Source organism: Manis javanica, chromosome 4 (assembly GCF_040802235.1).
Source record: "Manis javanica isolate MJ-LG chromosome 4, MJ_LKY, whole genome shotgun sequence".
Lineage (NCBI taxonomy): Eukaryota > Metazoa > Chordata > Mammalia > Pholidota > Manidae > Manis > Manis javanica.
Genome location: NC_133159.1, coordinates 55,143,798 through 55,161,548, shown reverse-complemented (window position 1 = coordinate 55,161,548; position 17,751 = coordinate 55,143,798). Strand labels below are relative to the sequence as shown.

At 34.7% G+C, this 17,751-nt stretch overlaps 1 protein-coding gene across 10 annotated transcripts in view; it reads right to left on the bottom strand.

Annotated features, from left to right (window-relative positions):
* Positions 1–3,601: 3,601 nt before the first annotated feature.
* MIER1 (MIER1 transcriptional regulator) overlaps positions 3,602–17,751 on the bottom strand; it is a 55,979-nt gene continuing 41,829 nt past the window's right edge. For all 10 annotated transcript variants that reach the window (XM_037024274.2, XM_073234108.1, XM_017664949.3 and 7 more), the window contains 5 exons: positions 17,569–17,650; positions 16,185–16,279; positions 13,349–13,476; positions 8,950–9,089; positions 3,602–6,565 (listed from right to left, as the gene is read on the bottom strand). In XM_037024274.2, coding sequence (XP_036880169.2) covers positions 6,237–6,565; positions 8,950–9,089; positions 13,349–13,476; positions 16,185–16,279; positions 17,569–17,650 — 774 coding nt within the window. In that variant the 3' untranslated portion in view covers positions 3,602–6,236. The remainder of the gene's footprint in view (positions 6,566–8,949; positions 9,090–13,348; positions 13,477–16,184; positions 16,280–17,568; positions 17,651–17,751) is intronic.

Genomic DNA, 17,751 nt, shown 5'->3' with positions numbered 1-17,751 from the left:
GTTTAGATTTTCTGTTTCTTTCTGGGTCAGTCTTGGAAGGTTGTATTTTTCTAGGAAGTTGTCCATTTCTCCTAGGTTTCCCAGCTTGTTAGCATATAGGTTTTCATAGTACTCACTAATAATTCTTTGTATTTCTGTCCGTTGTGATTTTTCCTTTCTCGTTTCTGATACTGTTGATTTGTGTTGACTCTCTTTTCCTCTTAATAAGTCTGGCTAGAGGCTTATCTATTTTATTTTCTCGAAGAACCAGCTCTTGGTTTCATTGATTTTTGCTATTGTTTTATTCTTCTTTTATTTATTTCTTCTCTGATCTTTATTATGCCCCTCCTTCTGCTGACCTTAGGCCTCATTTGTTCTTCTTTTTCCAATATCAATAATTGTGACATTAGACACTTCGTTTTTTAAATATGCCTGGATTGCTATATACTTTCCTCTTAAGACTGCTTTTGCTGTGTCCCACAGTAGTTGGGGCTTAGTGTTGTTGTTGTTTGTTTCCATAAATTGCTGGATCTCCATTTTGATTTGGTCATTGATCCATTGATTATTTAGGAGCATGTTGTTAAGCCTCCATGTGTTTGTGAGCCTTTTTGCTTTCTTTGTACAGTTTATTTCAAGTTTTATGCCTTTGTGGTCTGAAAAGTTGGTTGGTAGGATTTCAATCTTTTGGAATTTACTGAGGCTCTTTTTGTGGCCTAGTATGTGGTCTATTCTGGAGAATGTTCCATGTGAGGTTGAGAAGAATGTGTATCCTGTTGCTTTTGGATGTAGAGTTCTGTAGATGTCTGTTAGGTCCATCTGTTCTAGTGTGTTGTTCAGTGCCTCTGTGTCCTTACTTATTTTCTGTCTGGTGGATCTGTCCTTTGGAGTGAGTGGTGTGTTGAAGTCTCCTAGAATGAATGCATTGCATTCTATTTCCTCCTTTAGTTCTGTTAGTATTTGTTTCAGGTATGTTCGTGCTCCTGTATTGGGTGCATATATATTTATAATGGTTATATCCTCTTGTTGGACTGAGCCCTTTATCATTATGTAATGTCCTTCTTTGTCTTTTGTTTTCTTTATTTTGTCTGATACCAGAATTGCAACACCTGCTTTCTTCTCTCTGTTGTTTGCATGAAATATCTTTTTCCATCCCTTGACTTTAACTCTGTGCATGTCTTTGGGTTTGAGGTCTCTTGTAAGCAGCATATGGATGGATCTTGCTTTTTTATCCATTCTGTTACTCTGTGTCTTTTGATTGGTGCATTCAGTCCATTTCCATTTAGGGTGATTATTGAGAAGTATGAACTTATTGCCATTGCAGGCTTTAAGTTTGTGGTTACCAAAGGTTCAGCGTTAGCTTCTTTACTATCTTACTGTCTAACTTAACTCGCTTGTTGAGCTATTATAAACACGGTCTGATGATTCTTTATTTCTCTCCCTTCTTATTCCTCCTCCTCTGTTCTTTATATGTTGGGTGTTTTGTTCTGTGGTCTTTTTAGGAGTGCTCCCATCTAGAGCAGTCCCTGTAGGATGCCCTGTAGAGGTGGTTTGTGGGAGGCAAATTCCCTCAACTTTTGCTTGTCTGGGAATTGTTTAATCCCTCCTTCATATTTAAATGATATTCTTGCTGGATACAGTAGTCTTGGTTTGAGGCCCTTCTGTTTCATTGCATTAAGTATATCATGCCATTCTCTTCTGGCCTGTAGGGTTTCTGTTGAGAAGTCTGATGATAGCCTGATGGGTTTTCCTTTGTAGGTAACCTTTTTTACTCTCTGGCTGCCTTTAATACTTTGTCCTTGTCTTTGATCTTTGCCATTTTAATTATTATGTGTATTCATGTTGCCCTCCTTGGATCCCTTGTCATGGGAGTTCTGTGTACCTCTGTGGTCTGAGAGGCCATTTCCTCCCCTAGTTTGGGGAAGTTTTCAGCAACTATTTCTTCAAAGACACTTTCTATCCCTTTTTCTCTCTTCTTCTTTGTCTGGTACCCTTATAATGCGGATATTGTTCCATTTCAATTGGTCACTCAGCTCTCTTAGAATTCTTTCATTCCTGGAGATCCTTTTATCTCCCTCTGCATCAGCTTCTCTGCGTTCCTGTTCTGTTTTCTAGTCTATTAATGGTCTCTTGCATCTCGTCCCTTCTGTTTTGAAGTCCTTCCAGAGCTTGTTTTATTTCTGTATTCTCCTTCCTTAGTTCTTGCATATTTCTCTGCAAGTCCATCAGCATGGTTATGACTTTTGTTTTGAATTCTTTTTCAGGAAGATTGGTTAAATCTATCTCCCCAGGTTCCTTCTCAGGGGAAGATGTAGCAGATGCCGAAGCTGTCTGGGTTAGTCTCGTCTGGATCATATTTTTTTGCCTTTTCATGTTGACAGGTGCTATTGACTGTCAGCTGGGAGAGCCAAACTTTTCACTTGCTACTGGCCTTTCTTTACTGGGACAACTGCGACCCCTAGTGGCTTGTGTTGGGTAATTGCGTGTAGACTGGGTCTTTGTGTCTATCCCGGCTGATATGGAGGAATTTCCCTTTCTGTGGGTGTGGTCTGCCTTAGGCTGTTTCTCTGCTTTCTCAGCTCTCGGAGGAGTAATGGACCCGGGGGGTGTTCGGCTGTTTACCTCCCTGACGGGTCTCAAGAGCTATTGCCCAGGGGGTTAGTGCACCTGGTTTTCCCTATAATTTCCAGCCACTGGGCTGTGACCTGTGTTATATCCGTCCAGCTGTTATGTCCCTGTCCCTTTAAGACTTTCAAAAAGCATTCGCTTTTCTTTGTCACAGGGGTATCAGCTTCAGAACCCGCTCAGAGGTCTTGCTGCCCTATTTCCCTAGTTTCCAGCCCTCCATGCATGCACTGTGTCTTCGCTCTGGTGCGGGTGGCTGGGGCTGGGTGTTTAGGAGTCCTGGGCTCCCACTCCCTCCCGCCGGGAGCTGGGGGGAGGTGTGCTCGGGTCCCGCCGGGCCAGGGGTTGTATCTTACCCCTTTCACCAGGCGCTGGGCTCTCGCACGTGTGGATGTAGTCTGGCTGTTGTCCTGTGTCTTCTGGTCTCTCTTTTAGGATTAGTTTTATTTGTTGTATTTCCAAAACTATATATGTTTTTGGGAGATTCCCACTGTCCTACTCATGCCACCATGTTGGCTCCACCCCCAGGAAAATCTTTATTTCTAATTTGGTGTTTAGTAGTGATGTCAGAGCCAGTTATACACCCCTAAGGTCATTAGCTGTGGAACTTCATCCACCCTAATTTACTTAAAGTGCCCTTAATTTTTCATCGAGAGCAAAACAAATATTGGTAAGTCTTTTGCAAAATGTATGATAAGAACTATATTGCTAAAAGAACAGAATATTTTATATAACTCAGAGGAAGAGAAACAAGGTGAGAATAGAGGTCCATAAACCAAAGAATATCTCCAGAGGTAAAAAAAGATAAAAATACATCACCCAAGATGAGGAATAAAAGGGACCAGAAGCCCCTGAAACACTACTTTGTGTAATATGTCTACGAGCACAGGCATGAGATTTTATGTATTTGTACTGTTAAAAATGTGCATCATACAAACCTAAAACCTGTAATCAAAACCTAAGAATCAATCTAATGAAAATCATTCACAGCATATGCAAATGTGTTAAAAAAATATTTTAATAAGCATATTCAGAATGGCAGACAGGGAATGGGAAAAGGGAATTATTTTACAGTGCAAAATTACTATGCATAAATTTAAAACATCTAATTCATAATTTCAAATGACTATTTAAATATTACTTTAAATACATTTTAAAGCTCAACAGATCTGCATTGAACTGATCTGTTGCAGATTCTGAACTCTATTTGAAAACACATCATCAAACAATACCATTCCAAATGAAAATGATAGTGCTTGCTGAGGGTGGGTATGGGGTGAGGGATGCTAAGTAACTCTATAAACAAAGATTTCTTTTTCCAATGCAGTTTGTCAGAGTTTGAGAGTTATGAAACATACTAATTTTAAGCAAATTAAATTCATGATATTACTAAAAATTTTTAAGTAGTGCAATGACATTAATTTATAGTGGCTGTTATTATGAAGAAGAAAATACTGTGTAAAATACCTGTATAAACACAAAATACGATTAAATATTTATGAAAAGCTAAGCATTATGTATTATTATGGAATGTCTTTCATTAGACCTACTTTAAAAGGATGAAAATTTCCTAACATATACATATGCTACATTTGCAAACATGCCTGAGACATTAATGTTCCTGTAATATTAGTTTGTAAGAACTTAACTAACCTGCAAACAAAATGTTTTTAAAAAGGTGAAAATGGCATGTCTAATACTGTAAAAACTTAAAAAGTACAGCATCATTATTCATTTGAAACATTTCTATAGACCATCTTTGACAAAGAGCTAGGATATGTTGAATTTGGTTTATAAAATCTGATTTTGAAAATGGATTGTGACCATCTGCTGAAGCTGCCATTCTGGATAGATTATGTTTTAGGTAAAACAAAAGGAAAACAACAAAAAATTCACGCTACTAAACACTTCCACCCAAACTTTGAATTAGTTGGATATGCAACAGTGAATGTACATTACATGAAGTCAAGTGTTGCAAAGTGGCTTTTAACACTGTTTGCGGAAAAAAGTTGTTCATATTGGTGGAAGGAAGCAGTCGGAATGTATATTAATAGTAATACTTCATAGGGGTAAGGCCTAAACCATGATTTCTCAGTGCAAATCTCTACTCAATTGCATTAGACAGTTGAGCCATTAAAAACAAGACCACAGAAGATTGTAGAAAGACATTGGCTCTTGAAGTGATAGCTGAAAATGAATCAGCAGAAGCATTTGGGGCATGCCTGTGTGATAAAAACAAGAAGAGTTAATATATTTTACAAAATTCTGGATATAGGTTGGTCTATCAGCTGTATAAAAGTACATTTTTTAACAAGAATTTTGCACTAAAAATAAAATGGCACTCCTCAAGGCTATGCTAATGGATGATCCTATTTGTAGTAACACAAATAGGAGCAGTGTTTACTCCGTATGTTATTTTCATTTTGGAAGTATACTATCAAATCTGAAAACCTGGATTGTAACTGGAAAAGTCTAAACTTTTCTCCATCAGCCTTTTCCTCACAAAAATCAATATTGTTGCCTGCCAATTCCTTTTGTGTGCCAGCATCTAAAAATCATGACCGTTTCTCATTTATTTAATGTAAAAATGGGAAATTTTATAATGCATATAAAAATAACTGAATGGGATTCTGGTCAGCATGATACATTTAAGCACTTAAGCCAACATTAAACTTTTGTCTCACTTGAAAAATAATTTTGAACATTATAAGCAAATGCAAAGCAAACTGCAATCTAAGTATGCTTAATTTCAGAATTCTCAAACTACCTGTCCTTAAGAAGAAATTAAAAAAAGAATTTTCACAATCCTTTATGAATACTTTTAACCACCTGGTTAAGAAACATGACTTAGTTACTACACAAACACTTAAAAATTCATTAGAAAAACCTTAGCAAAATAAAATGAAAGCTGACAAACTCAGAATTATCAATTCCTCTCATAAAAGTTTACCAACTGTACAAGTTAAGAAAACTATACAAGCTTTTGTATTAAGAAAAGACAGCTCAGTCAAGACATATATACTGTAAAAATCTTTCAAAGGCTACAAAGAATCTGGAAAAATACAGAATGTATTTCTTAAGCCCAGATAAGAAAATGGAAAGACATCATTGATGTCAACAATTTTACATATACAAACCTGACTTGGTTTATTTTTTAACTTCTATATATAAAAAAATCATGCTAGCATTAACTTTCAGGATTCATAAGGGTTTCCTTAATAATAATACCCAATTTGTATGGAGAGAAAAGTATCTTGTTAGAAAATAAAACATTTCAAGGAACTCAGAAAAATTAAGCAGAAATTGGAACTTTGGGTTTTTTCCCTCTACTATCAAACTAAGCAAAAAGTATCTTGTGAAATTTTAAGAATAAATAAGAAGGTACAGATATATCTTCAGTTTATTCAAATTTAATAAACTCTGTTATATCCTTAAAAGGGTCCTTAGAGTTTTAAAGTAAAAAGTCTGGAAAAGGCAGAATTATGAAATCTTATTTACTAAAGTGTAGGACTTAATTCAAATTTTCAGATTTTAACCAACTGCTTCAAGGAAATCAGCTTTTTAAGGTAACCCATCAACCCTGAAAATTTTAGTCACACCAGAATTTACCAAAGAAAGTAAAATAAGTCTAAAATTTAATCATCTGTGTTTTCAAGTTCTTCAAATTTTCCATGTGAGATTGCTTCTTGGAAAAATTCAGAAGAACCAGGACTTTCTTTTCCATTGCTGTTTATCCTTCGCCTTTTGGCAGGTCTCTCATTTTTTTCATCAAAATCATTTTCATTTCTTGCAGTCACATGGGAAAGTTTTGGGTCAGTGGTAAGATTATCTGTTTCATAACCATTAGTATCCATGTCTGCATGAAGCGGTTTCTTATTTCCACCTGTTGGTCCATTAACATGTAACCCTTCAACTTTTACTTCTTCTTTATTTAGTATTTCACCTGGTCCATTAGATGACATGCCTAAGTTGGAAGAAACATAAATGAAACTGCTAGTATTAAAAGGTTAAATTTGTAAGCTATCATAAAAAGAGTTATTGTAAAATAGCTTTTTATCAAAGAAGGGAGGTAGTATCAAATCTGTGTACACATATGGTCTGAATTCCAGCTCTATTTATTAGTAGCAGCTCTGGGACCTTAGGCAAGTTATTCATACTCTCCATACCTCAGTTTAATCACACATGCAGTGAGAAGAATAGCTTTACCATACAGGGTTATTGTGAAGAGTATATAAGTTAACAGATGTAAAAATTTAAGAACATAATTTGGCATATGTGAAAAGCATGAATAAGCACTGAATTAAGCAATCTAAGCTGAATTGAAGCAAAGAAATGCATAAATTATTTGGATTTAGCAAAATAGCTATAACTTTCTAAAACCATATAAATATCCTTAAAACCTTGAGTTTTCTTCTGCCATAAAATCAAAATGACATTACTTTTTTTATTCTCAATGTAAATCTATGGGTATTGTGCTTTAAAGATCATACACTGTACTTAGCTAAGTATATTTAACTAATACATCATAATGTTAAAAAACCTAATGCTTACACTGTCCAAGCATACACCTGAAAAGGCTAGAAATTAAACATAACTTCCTACATGATACATGAAAAAGAGCATAATTAGTCTAATAAAATCAAGTAAAAATAAAAAGGTCATGGTTGAGTTGACTGCAAAGTGGAGTAAAAATTTTGGGGATACTTATGGAAAGTACAGCATGTGCCACTGGACATAAAATTTAGTTATCTGAAAAATATTCAGTATAAAGAATAAGCTTCAAGTATACATTTTGGTCAAAGAAAATACTCTTTTTCCCCCAACTCAAAAGTACACTCAAATCATGAATGCTATGGCTATTATGCATATAATACTGAAAGTAACAATTCTATTGTAGTAAGGCCAAAGAGCTAGGTGCACTGTGATTAGGTCAAAAATAACTATGAGATTTCAAGAAACTAATTAAAGCCCCTTACAAAAGAAAACTGCATTGGAAAGTTTCTTTCCTTGAAAAGCCTGGGAATCCTGATTGAAGGTACCTGATGTGAATGGTTTCCAGGCTCATCTGTAATTTACAGATAAATTATGAATACTCTCTTAGGCTAACGACATGTTCCTAACAAATATTTTTTTAAAAAAGGAGAGAAATTATTTATTTCGTGTAATTAGCAAACAGGAAAAAGAGTAGTACCAAATTGTCTGCTTCCCTAAGCTTCTAGCTTCTATCCCTAGTCCCAAGGTGCGAGTCTCAGCATCTTAACTACTTCAGAATGGATGTGGCTGGCATTAGACATTCTGTCAATAAGCCTTTCTGTACCAGGCAATGGCTGCTGCATCCTAAAATTTGGTTTTGCTTGTTCTTAGAAGGGAAGTAATGAGTGAAGAGAAAGGGATCATCAAATCAACAAAGCATATTCACTACAGCAGGGCTAGTGTGAGACCAAAGGTCAGAAGAAGGGTCAAATCTTTCAGTGCCCCTCTGCTAGCTCCTTTCTGGGGTCAGTCAGCTCTCCACAAAAGCTGTCACATCAGAATGCAGGTGGGCAGAACTACGTCTAATTCAAGTTTCCTTATAAAAAGGGGTGGAGGACTTATTACTTTCTGCTTGGCAACTATCTTACTTGGGAAGACTATTTTCCTTGAAGTAGAAATCAGAATTCTCTGACTAGGTCTTAATGATCAGCACAGTGATCCACTGTGTATTTTAAACAAGAACATTATCTAAACCTCAGACTTAATGGTAATACGTTTTGCTTCTCTTTCATGGATAAAAACAGGAATTTTTTTGTAGAATATTAATGCACAGGCTAACACCTGCTTTATCTTTTCTCATCCTTCAAGGCTGTTACGGTATCAAAGAGAAAAATATTCCAAACAGTGCCCTTGTTTTCCCCCATATGCTTAAAGTACTTTTCCAATAAAATGTTGTAAGCTTGCTTGTTATAAGCATTTCATGAATACTGTGTATGTCTGATGTGATACGGCTAGTTAGTTTTAAGAATTACCAAGAACATTTACATTCAGGTAAGTGAGCATTCCAACCAGTTAAGAAAATAGAGGCTATTTTAAAATAATAGATTTCTTAAAAGAAACTTAATTTCTTTTAATAGTAAACTTTATTAAACTCACTTTTTAGTGATGTCAATGGGCATTCGTTCCAATTAATTTGTATTGTGTATCTTTGTAAGTATGTATGTTGGTATTACGTGTTTTATCTGATATTTATAATTACTGTAACTTACTCTTTGGAAGTTTAATAGAAACCAAAACTGAATTTCCAAGGCTATTGAAAGAAAAGTACCCCTTCATTATGAAGTAATAGAAGTGTTTCTTCTCTTGGTTGCTTACCATTTTGATTACTACTGCTTAGAGTGCCATCTTCTTTCTCAGACTGGCTGTTACTACTGTTTGAAGCAGTGGGGGGTGGTGACGGTGCTCGACTAGAAGCAGCACTTTCACTTTCATCTAGGAGACGATCCATGTAATCCCTTAAAATTAAGTAATAAAATAATTATTTTCTATTAAAAACAGCTGAAAATAAAACTGAGATTAAATTTAGGTTTTATTTACAAATATACCCTGATTTTCACTTACATTCATTCCAGTGCCTCATCTATCACATGAGGATCTGGACATTTAAAAATAATAGAAAGCTCCTTTTGGTTACATGTTTGTAAGAAAAATGCATTATGGGCTTTAAGCAAACTCAAGAGACCTACAGGAAGTATTAAAACTTTTAAAATTGTAGTCAGGTGCTCAGACTGCCCAGGTAAAATTAGAATCTGTAAGTGAAGAGACAGGAATGATGTCTATCAGGAATACAAAAGAATTTCTGACTAGACAAAGATTGGCATTTTAAAGCTCCATTTGAAAGACAAATTAGGACCTAACAATGAATCACACCTCCCTGAACCTTCCTGGATACTTTCTGTATTACCTTTCTGCTAGATCTGAGCAAACTCACTAAATTACTGAGCTTACTCCTGACTTTATCTGCCAGTGTATCATTAGAGATGAGCTCACTTCTTACCTAAGTCATTCATGAAAATATGGCTTGGGATGACAGTTGTGGTAAGTGACACTGGGCTGGGGTTAGAACATCTGGACTAAATACTTATCTTTGAGGTTTAGTGTCTCTATCTATAAAGTGCATGCAATAAATTATACATGCATGACCTATGTACCCACAGAAGATTACTGTATAACATATGTATAGGAAAGTGTTTTATGAACTATAAAATGCTATTAGGTCACTGAAATAAAGATCAGCCAACTATGGCCTGTGTGCTGGCCCCGTTTTTGTGAAGAATACTTTACTGGAACACAACCACACTCAATTCATTTACATAGTTTCTATGACTGCTTTCGTGTTACACAGCAGAGCCAAGCACTTCCAAGAGAATTTAAGGCCTTGCAAAAGCATCTTAAAATATTTACTCTACAGCTCTTTACAAGAGAAGTCTGCCAACAACTGCACTGGAATGATTCCCTGAAGGAAGGGTTTTTAGTCTGTTTTGTTTACCACTGCATCACAGTGCCTAAATTGTGCATAGCACAAGAGCAGAAACTCAATAAAAACTTTAATACATTATTTATTTAAAAATTCTGTCAGCATAATAGAAATATTAAGACAAACCTTTTAGAATTTTGGAGCATGGTAAATAAGAATGTGGATAAGAAGGAAGCATTGTTAATGCTTACCCTTAGGACTTTACTGAAAATCTGTGGTAATGATCTCCAACAGACTATTAACTTTAGTTGTAATCTCAAACAAAATCATCACACCGTTCCCTGGGTTTTAGGGATGTAAATAAATACAGGGACCTATATTTATATGGTTCTTGACCGCTATGAACTTCCAACAGTCTGAGACACAAAACTAACACATATCAAAGAAGCATTATGTGACCACAGCATTTAACATTCTAGGCCTTATTCTCATCTGTAAATGGGGATTTGATGGTCTTTTAATTGATCTCCTCAGCTTTGTCATTCATCAGAATTAGAGAACAATCATGTATCAAATTTGACACATGTAGAAATGAGGATGAATGGCAAAGGGACTTCAGAAACCAAGGCTAACAGGAACAGATGATGCATGAAGAGGAGATGGAAATAAATTTGGAATGGTGGGAATGGATAATGGAGGATGTTAATAGCCAAGGAAAGGAAGCTAGTTGACGAGGTATCAAAAATTTTTCAAATTTATGAATATAGCAATGCTCTTGTGAAAGAATTATTATTGTTTCTTAAAGATTAATGGCATCCAGAACGCTGAAGGAAGGAGAAGAGTCAGACTATCCAGGAAGTTGGAGCACCATTCAGATAACGAGTAATGCTGAGCTAATTTTTACTTCAAAAAAATAAAATTATTTGCAAGGCTGGTAAAGCGAGATCTCCAATTTGCATGTGGTTATCAATTCTTCTAGGCAGTGAAGAGAGATATTTGCAGTAGGATCTTTCAAAGGCTTGTTTATAGGCAGGAAAGTGGCAAATGTGTGCTTCATTCTGGTGAACAAATGAAAAGTAACCATGTAACAAAAAACTGAAAAAATCACTGAGGATAATGGATTTTGACGATGGATTCTGAGTCAAAAAGAAAATGAGAAGATTCATTCAAATTTTTGTCTAAATGCATTAACTTAATGTTCTGTGCAATCACTGAAACTGCAACTGTTAACAGAAAGAGAAGTCCTGGAAGCAAGCTAGACAAATATTTCTATGCTTACAGAAAACCACAATTTCTCTCCACCTGGAAAATAATGTATAGTCTTGTCATGGCCTCTTACAGAAGATGTAACACAGCCAAAAGGAATGAGCATGACAAAAAAGTTGTAGTTCTTTCAGTTAAAAAAAAACTATTTAAAATCAGAGGACACATAACTGAAGCCTACAAAACCATAGCATTCTTGCGTAGGGGGAAAAACACATTTGTTCACTTCATACCATTACACAATGGGACCATTATTAATTAAAGCCTGAAAAAGAGAAGATAGAGGATAACTTAACTGTGGCTACTTCACCTACAGAATACTTCATCTTAAGAGGAATCAAGGTTACAGATGTATCTTCAAAAAGTTTTTAGAGGCTACAGAGGGATTATCAGAGACTAAAATGTTTGGTGGCACATCCCTACCTAACCTGTTGCGCTTGACATCAGAGGACCAACTAAGCCAGCCCACAACACTTCCCTTGGTGATGCTTTCTTAAAGAGAAACCTGGATGAACTAGGGGTCTGACCCAGCATGGCAATTCTTATGTTCTTATTGTTGATGACGACAGATTGCCTGTACTTCATGTGTGAACATTAATTCTGAAATGGGTGAAAAAAATGAAAGATGTTACTATTGCTTTTCCCTATAGAATAGCTAGAAAACTGTGACTACTTTAAGACACTCTGAAGACTGTTAGATACAGCTAGTTCTACATTATGTCTCAGCATTACTAATAAATAAAATATAAATTCACAGCTATAAATTTAAGCAATTAGATAAAATCTGGAATACTGTTATAATGAAATAACTCTCTAGCCATCCTGGGCTTTGAACAATGGAGGATGAGGCACAGAGTCCAGTGTTCTGTGGTTTTGATTCCCTTTTAGATAATTTTACTTTGGATTTTAGAGTGTTTGATCTTCCAGGGAAGTGACCAGCAGAGACATCTGAAAATGAACACGAATAAACAGTCCAGCCTAAGAGTTTGAAAAATACAATCAAATATGCATATAAGCACATCTTTCAAAGGAAGTTACTTGGCCAGCCATAAGAATTTTACTGTGTCTACTGACCAAATGAACTCACAACTTGGCATTATTTTTATTCTGTAAACATTAGGGAATAATCAAGTACAGTATATTAAAGGTAATTTCACCATAACAATTCACAAGCATTTTAGAGCAATTCATATTAGATGAAGGGTTCTATACTCTATGTACTTAAGTAACACATTACTAATGTCAGTGATGACCACTTCATTCCAAAGCTAGAGTGAATGAGAACTTGGTGCATGAGGACTGGATCAGACATGCAAAGAAGGCAGCATAAAGAATGGCTATAATAACAACCCATAATACCTGTATCACTGGGAGTAAGCTAAAGTTGTACTACTAATTATTAAACATGATTTCTGTTAGAAGATTAGGAAATCTAGGAAAAGGGAAGATGCCATACACATGTTCCTTCTTCTATAAAAAACTGTTAACAAAAAAGAAAATGCAACTTTACCTCCCTAAGTCTTTTTTTCCCTTTTATATCAACCAGACCCAAATCTTACTGTGGTTCATGAGCTCAAAAGTAGATTGGAGAAGGAAACATATTAAATTCCCTTCCTCTTTAAAGGGTCTCTATTAGGCATATGGCCCAATAGTTTTAGAGAAGTTAGTCCCTCTTTCCTATTTTCACTGTTGTGAAGTGTTGATTAAAACTGTATATGCTTATACTGAATGAACAGAACTTAACAAAAATGTACTTTCAGAGATGTTCTGATCCATTTCCTCTCAGGAATACTACTGGAAATATACACTCTTTCCATTTGCTCTGGTGTATTTGTTGCCTCAAATAACATGAACTGTAGTTTACAATATTTTATAAGACACTGAAAGTCTAAATGCCCTATGAAGATATGTTTATGGATAAATTTAAACTAATATACTCTTATCTTATTAAAAGATTCTAAAACTTACAATTTTCTCAACACAAATTTAGAGAAGCTTAGTCAGAATGTATGACTCAAAAGAAAAAAAACTCACGTTACACCAGGATGAAGATTGTATTTCTTTTTCCCAAATCGTGTTTGCTGAGCAAAGAAATCGTAACGTTCAGATTTTTTCCACATGTAATAGAATGCTACACATTCACCAACTGATCTTGTTCGAACCTATAAGAAACAAATACTTGTTTTTAAGAATTATCTCCTCCTTTTAAAGGAGTTATTTCATGAAAAACATCTGAGTTTAAAAACAAATTTAGCTGGTCCTTAAGTAATACATAATACTAGGTATAAAATAACACTGCAGCAGATGTGTTAAAACTATTCTTTCCAAATTCTAAGAGAATTAACATACTGTAAACAGGTATTCAGATATTCAGCACTGTGCTTTTAAAAAGGCCTAATTTAGCATAAAAATATTTCCTCTATTGAAAATGTCTGGAAGTGACATATGACTTAAAATTGTTATAAACAGTTTGCAGATACTTTTACTCACAGAGCACCCAGGGAGCCTATCTTTATTCCCATTTAAAATATTGTCTTACTAGTCCCAACAGTGATGCACTCAGTTATTTTAGTATCTAGAAAGGTGGAGAGTGTTCCACGGAGAGTTAAAAGCTACTATAATAATGCTAATGATTTGTTTCAGTGGTTTGCCGTGCTATACCTATTTGTGCAGCTGAATGGCTCCCCTTACACAATGTTCAACACCTACAGGATTGGCAAATTGTTGACAAAAACCCCCTTTTCAATACTTGGCTTGGAGACCTAGTAGAGTTGATATATCGAATTTAAATATTGGGAATGTAAAAGAAGAAAGATATCTGCATTGAGTGTTTGGGATGCAAGACTGCTATAACCCATAAATTTCTGATCTTCAATGAGGTATCCTGTGGGACTGAGTGCATCTAAGGTCAATTTGATGACATCCTTATTTTGTTAGCTGACATACATTTTTTTCTCCACCTCTATTGACTGCATTTACAATTTCTGGCCCATATTGCTAAGACTAAAAGCTATCAGGGCTTAAAAAAAATCATATTCTCAAGCTTGTTTCTGCTTCTTTATTTCTAAATAGATACAACAAAGTCAATTGTACTTTAGTAAAGGCAAAACCTGTAATTTTCGGGCATGCAAAATTAACTATTATAAAAATCCTCAATAAAATAAGCCTGCATAATAGAACTTATGATTAAGATTCAAATTTCAGTTTCAGGCGTACAAACAGTCTCAATGGTTTTACTGAACCACTCTTCTCTGTCTTAAAGAATTACTGTCCTTTTGTTCACTGGAACAACTAGTATAAGAAGTACAAGTTAGGTGACTTCTATAACACTGAAATATCACCATCACAAACATTTATAAAGAAATCAAGGTCTTATTTTTATTATTAAGACTTTCAGCTAGTCATTTCAAGTCATCCAGTAAGTTCTCCTTCCATAAAACCAGGGATTTCTGGGAGGCTGCTGCTAGTTGTATTAGTTCCTAATTTCAGGGGCTAGTAATCTAGCATGGTTTGATCGTCCAGTGTTCAATTCAAGCAGGACCCCAGAAATCTCTTATCCAAATTGCTAACTCTTTCAACATGAAACAGTGTATTTTTTTTTTTTACAGTCAGAAACATATGTGGCAAGTCATTAGCATAACATACTCCTTTCATTAAGTATTCACTATACTGAAGGTTACCAGATGATTTGGACACAGCATTAAAGGGTAAAGACACATTTCTGACACCAATGTTGAGATTCACATTCACTCTGGTACTAATAAAGTTATGTCTGATGTCAAATATCAAAATGCAACAAGATAATCAAAGAATAAACTAATTAATACAACAAAATTAGGAAAAATGAACTCACTGGATCTGTAAGCAATTATTTTGTTTACAAAACAAAACAGATACTGTTAATATGTGTTGTAACAAATCAAGTGGACACCACCCAACCACATCCAAAGGTATAAAAAAAATGGAGAATGTGGTGGACAGACTATTTGAGCCTCAAGTTAGTCCTGGATACATCTTAGATAAGCTATTACACAGAACAGAAGCTATCTTTAAGGAAACACGTAAAGCCAAGCTATTTGTAATTTTATATTCACCAAAGTTGTGGTATTTATAAGCCTAGAAATCACTTCTCTACATTTAAACCCCGAGATTTTAATTTTGCCTGTCCTAATTTCTCACAGGAACATGTTTTTCTGTTCTATGTAATTGTGTAGTTACTATTAAAAATCTTACCTGACTTCTGTTTTAAGAGAATAAAAACCTAAAAATAAATCTGCACGCAATTATGAATGTCTTTTGGGTATGCACTGACACTGTAGGATTCTTATTACCAAACAGAAGTATAAATGATCATGTCAAATAAAACTGCCAAATTATAAAATTATGCTAATATACAATAAACTGACTTACTGAAATATTCTGAAAAAATTAAATATTAATTAAAACCAAATTAAATATTAAGTATCTGATTTTAGACTACTTAGGCAAATGTAAACAGCATTACATAAAAAGTCATGTTAAAAATGATTTAAAGTTTAAGAAAATTTTTAACGACCCTCCTTAAAAAAATCTGTCACAACTTTGTAGAAAATAGCTTTAATATTATATTATACACACATATTCCACCCAGAACTTGATGAACATACCTGGAAATGAGTCCAGTTCTTAAAGGCTTCCAATATCATGCACTGTAAACAGTCTCTTGGCAAATATATGCCAGGAAGTCTAAGATGCCTACAACATTAATTCCGTAATGACCATAAATTAAAATATTCATTATTTAACCTTTATCATTAGAAAACAATAAAGATAAAAGATCTGGGTTGTTAACTAAATTTCTTTTTGTAGAAGAATATGTATCTTTACTTACTTTATTAGCCTGAATCAAATGAAAATCCTTTCCATAGGCCTTCAGCCCTTGTTCAAAATTTCTACACTCTTCCTCTGTCCAAACAGATAATTCCTCTGACAAAATGGGGGGAAAAACTGTTAAGCAATATTCCCCCAAATGTTACATATAACAAATCTACATATACAAATATAACTTTCTGTTAACAAGGAGAGAAGTGTTTTACTTCTGAGTTCTATTACTGATGGCTGCAAAAGAAAAACTCATTTAATAAAATTTTGTATGATTTGGTCCCTAACTCAAGTTGGGCCTTTACTCCTATTCTTTATGATCCAACTATACTAGCCACCTTTCAATTCCTGAAATTTGCTATGTTCTTTCTTTAGACTTTGTGCATGCTGTTCCCTTTGACTAGAATTACTTCCTCACTCCTACGTCATCCACTTTTTCACCTAGCTAATTCATTTACATCCAAACAGAAATGTCACCTTGTTCTAGAAGCTTTCCTTAATAGCCTCAACTTGTCCCCCAACTAGGTTAAGTTGCACTGGATTAAGTTTGAACTGTACCTTCTATTCTTCTTGGAAATACTCGTAATTACTTTTCAGCTTTTCTACCTATGCTCAAACACCACGAGGGTGGGGACTTTGTTTAGTTTTGTCTTCAGAACTTGGTAGGCCCTTCAATTTTTGTAGGATGAAGGAACAAATATCTTTCCATTAGCTACATAATAACATATAAATAGCACTCTTAGTGAAGCAGGGCAGGAGCCAGTTTAGTGTACAAAACCCCAAAACCTGGGTTTTAGTTATGGCTTCATTATTTTTTTATTAAGGTATTGATATGCAGTCTTATGAAGGTTTCACATGAGCAACATTGAGGTTACTACATTCCCCCTATTACCAAATCCACATAACTCCATTACAGTCACTGTCCATCAGCATAGTAAGATACTACAGTCACTACTTGTCTTCTCTGTGCTATACCGTATGGCTTCATTATTTAATTGTTTGTCTCAGCTAGGTTACTTCAGTTCAGAGACCTCAATCTTCATCAACTTTAAAGTGTACATAACAGCTGTCACACTACTTAGCTTATAGTGCTATTATCAAGATCAAATGAGAAAATATTTATAAAAATGCCTTGAAATTGAAAGGCATTATATATTTTTACTTAAACATTTTAATTTTATTCTCCCATAAAGGAAATGACAGCCTCAATGCCATTTTTCATAATGCCTTATATGATACTTGTGTTATACACAACTTACTTAAGTTATTTGTTACCTGGAAAATATTTACTGAATTAAGATCAGTATTACTGAACTTAGAATATATACCTACTGAAGAGCTTAAGTTTTCAATATTTGCTATATCATGAAAAAAAAGGAAATACTTATGCTTACCTCTAGCTGCTTTTACATTAAATCTTAATCTTCTCAATGCTTCTTCTGTGTCAAAATTGCATTTAACTAATTCATATAATGCCTAAAAAAAAAGGCTTTGTTGTGTGACCCAGACTATGAATAGCTCAAATACAATTTCTTAACAGAGTAAAGGCTTTTACAGAATCCAACGTTTGTTTTCAT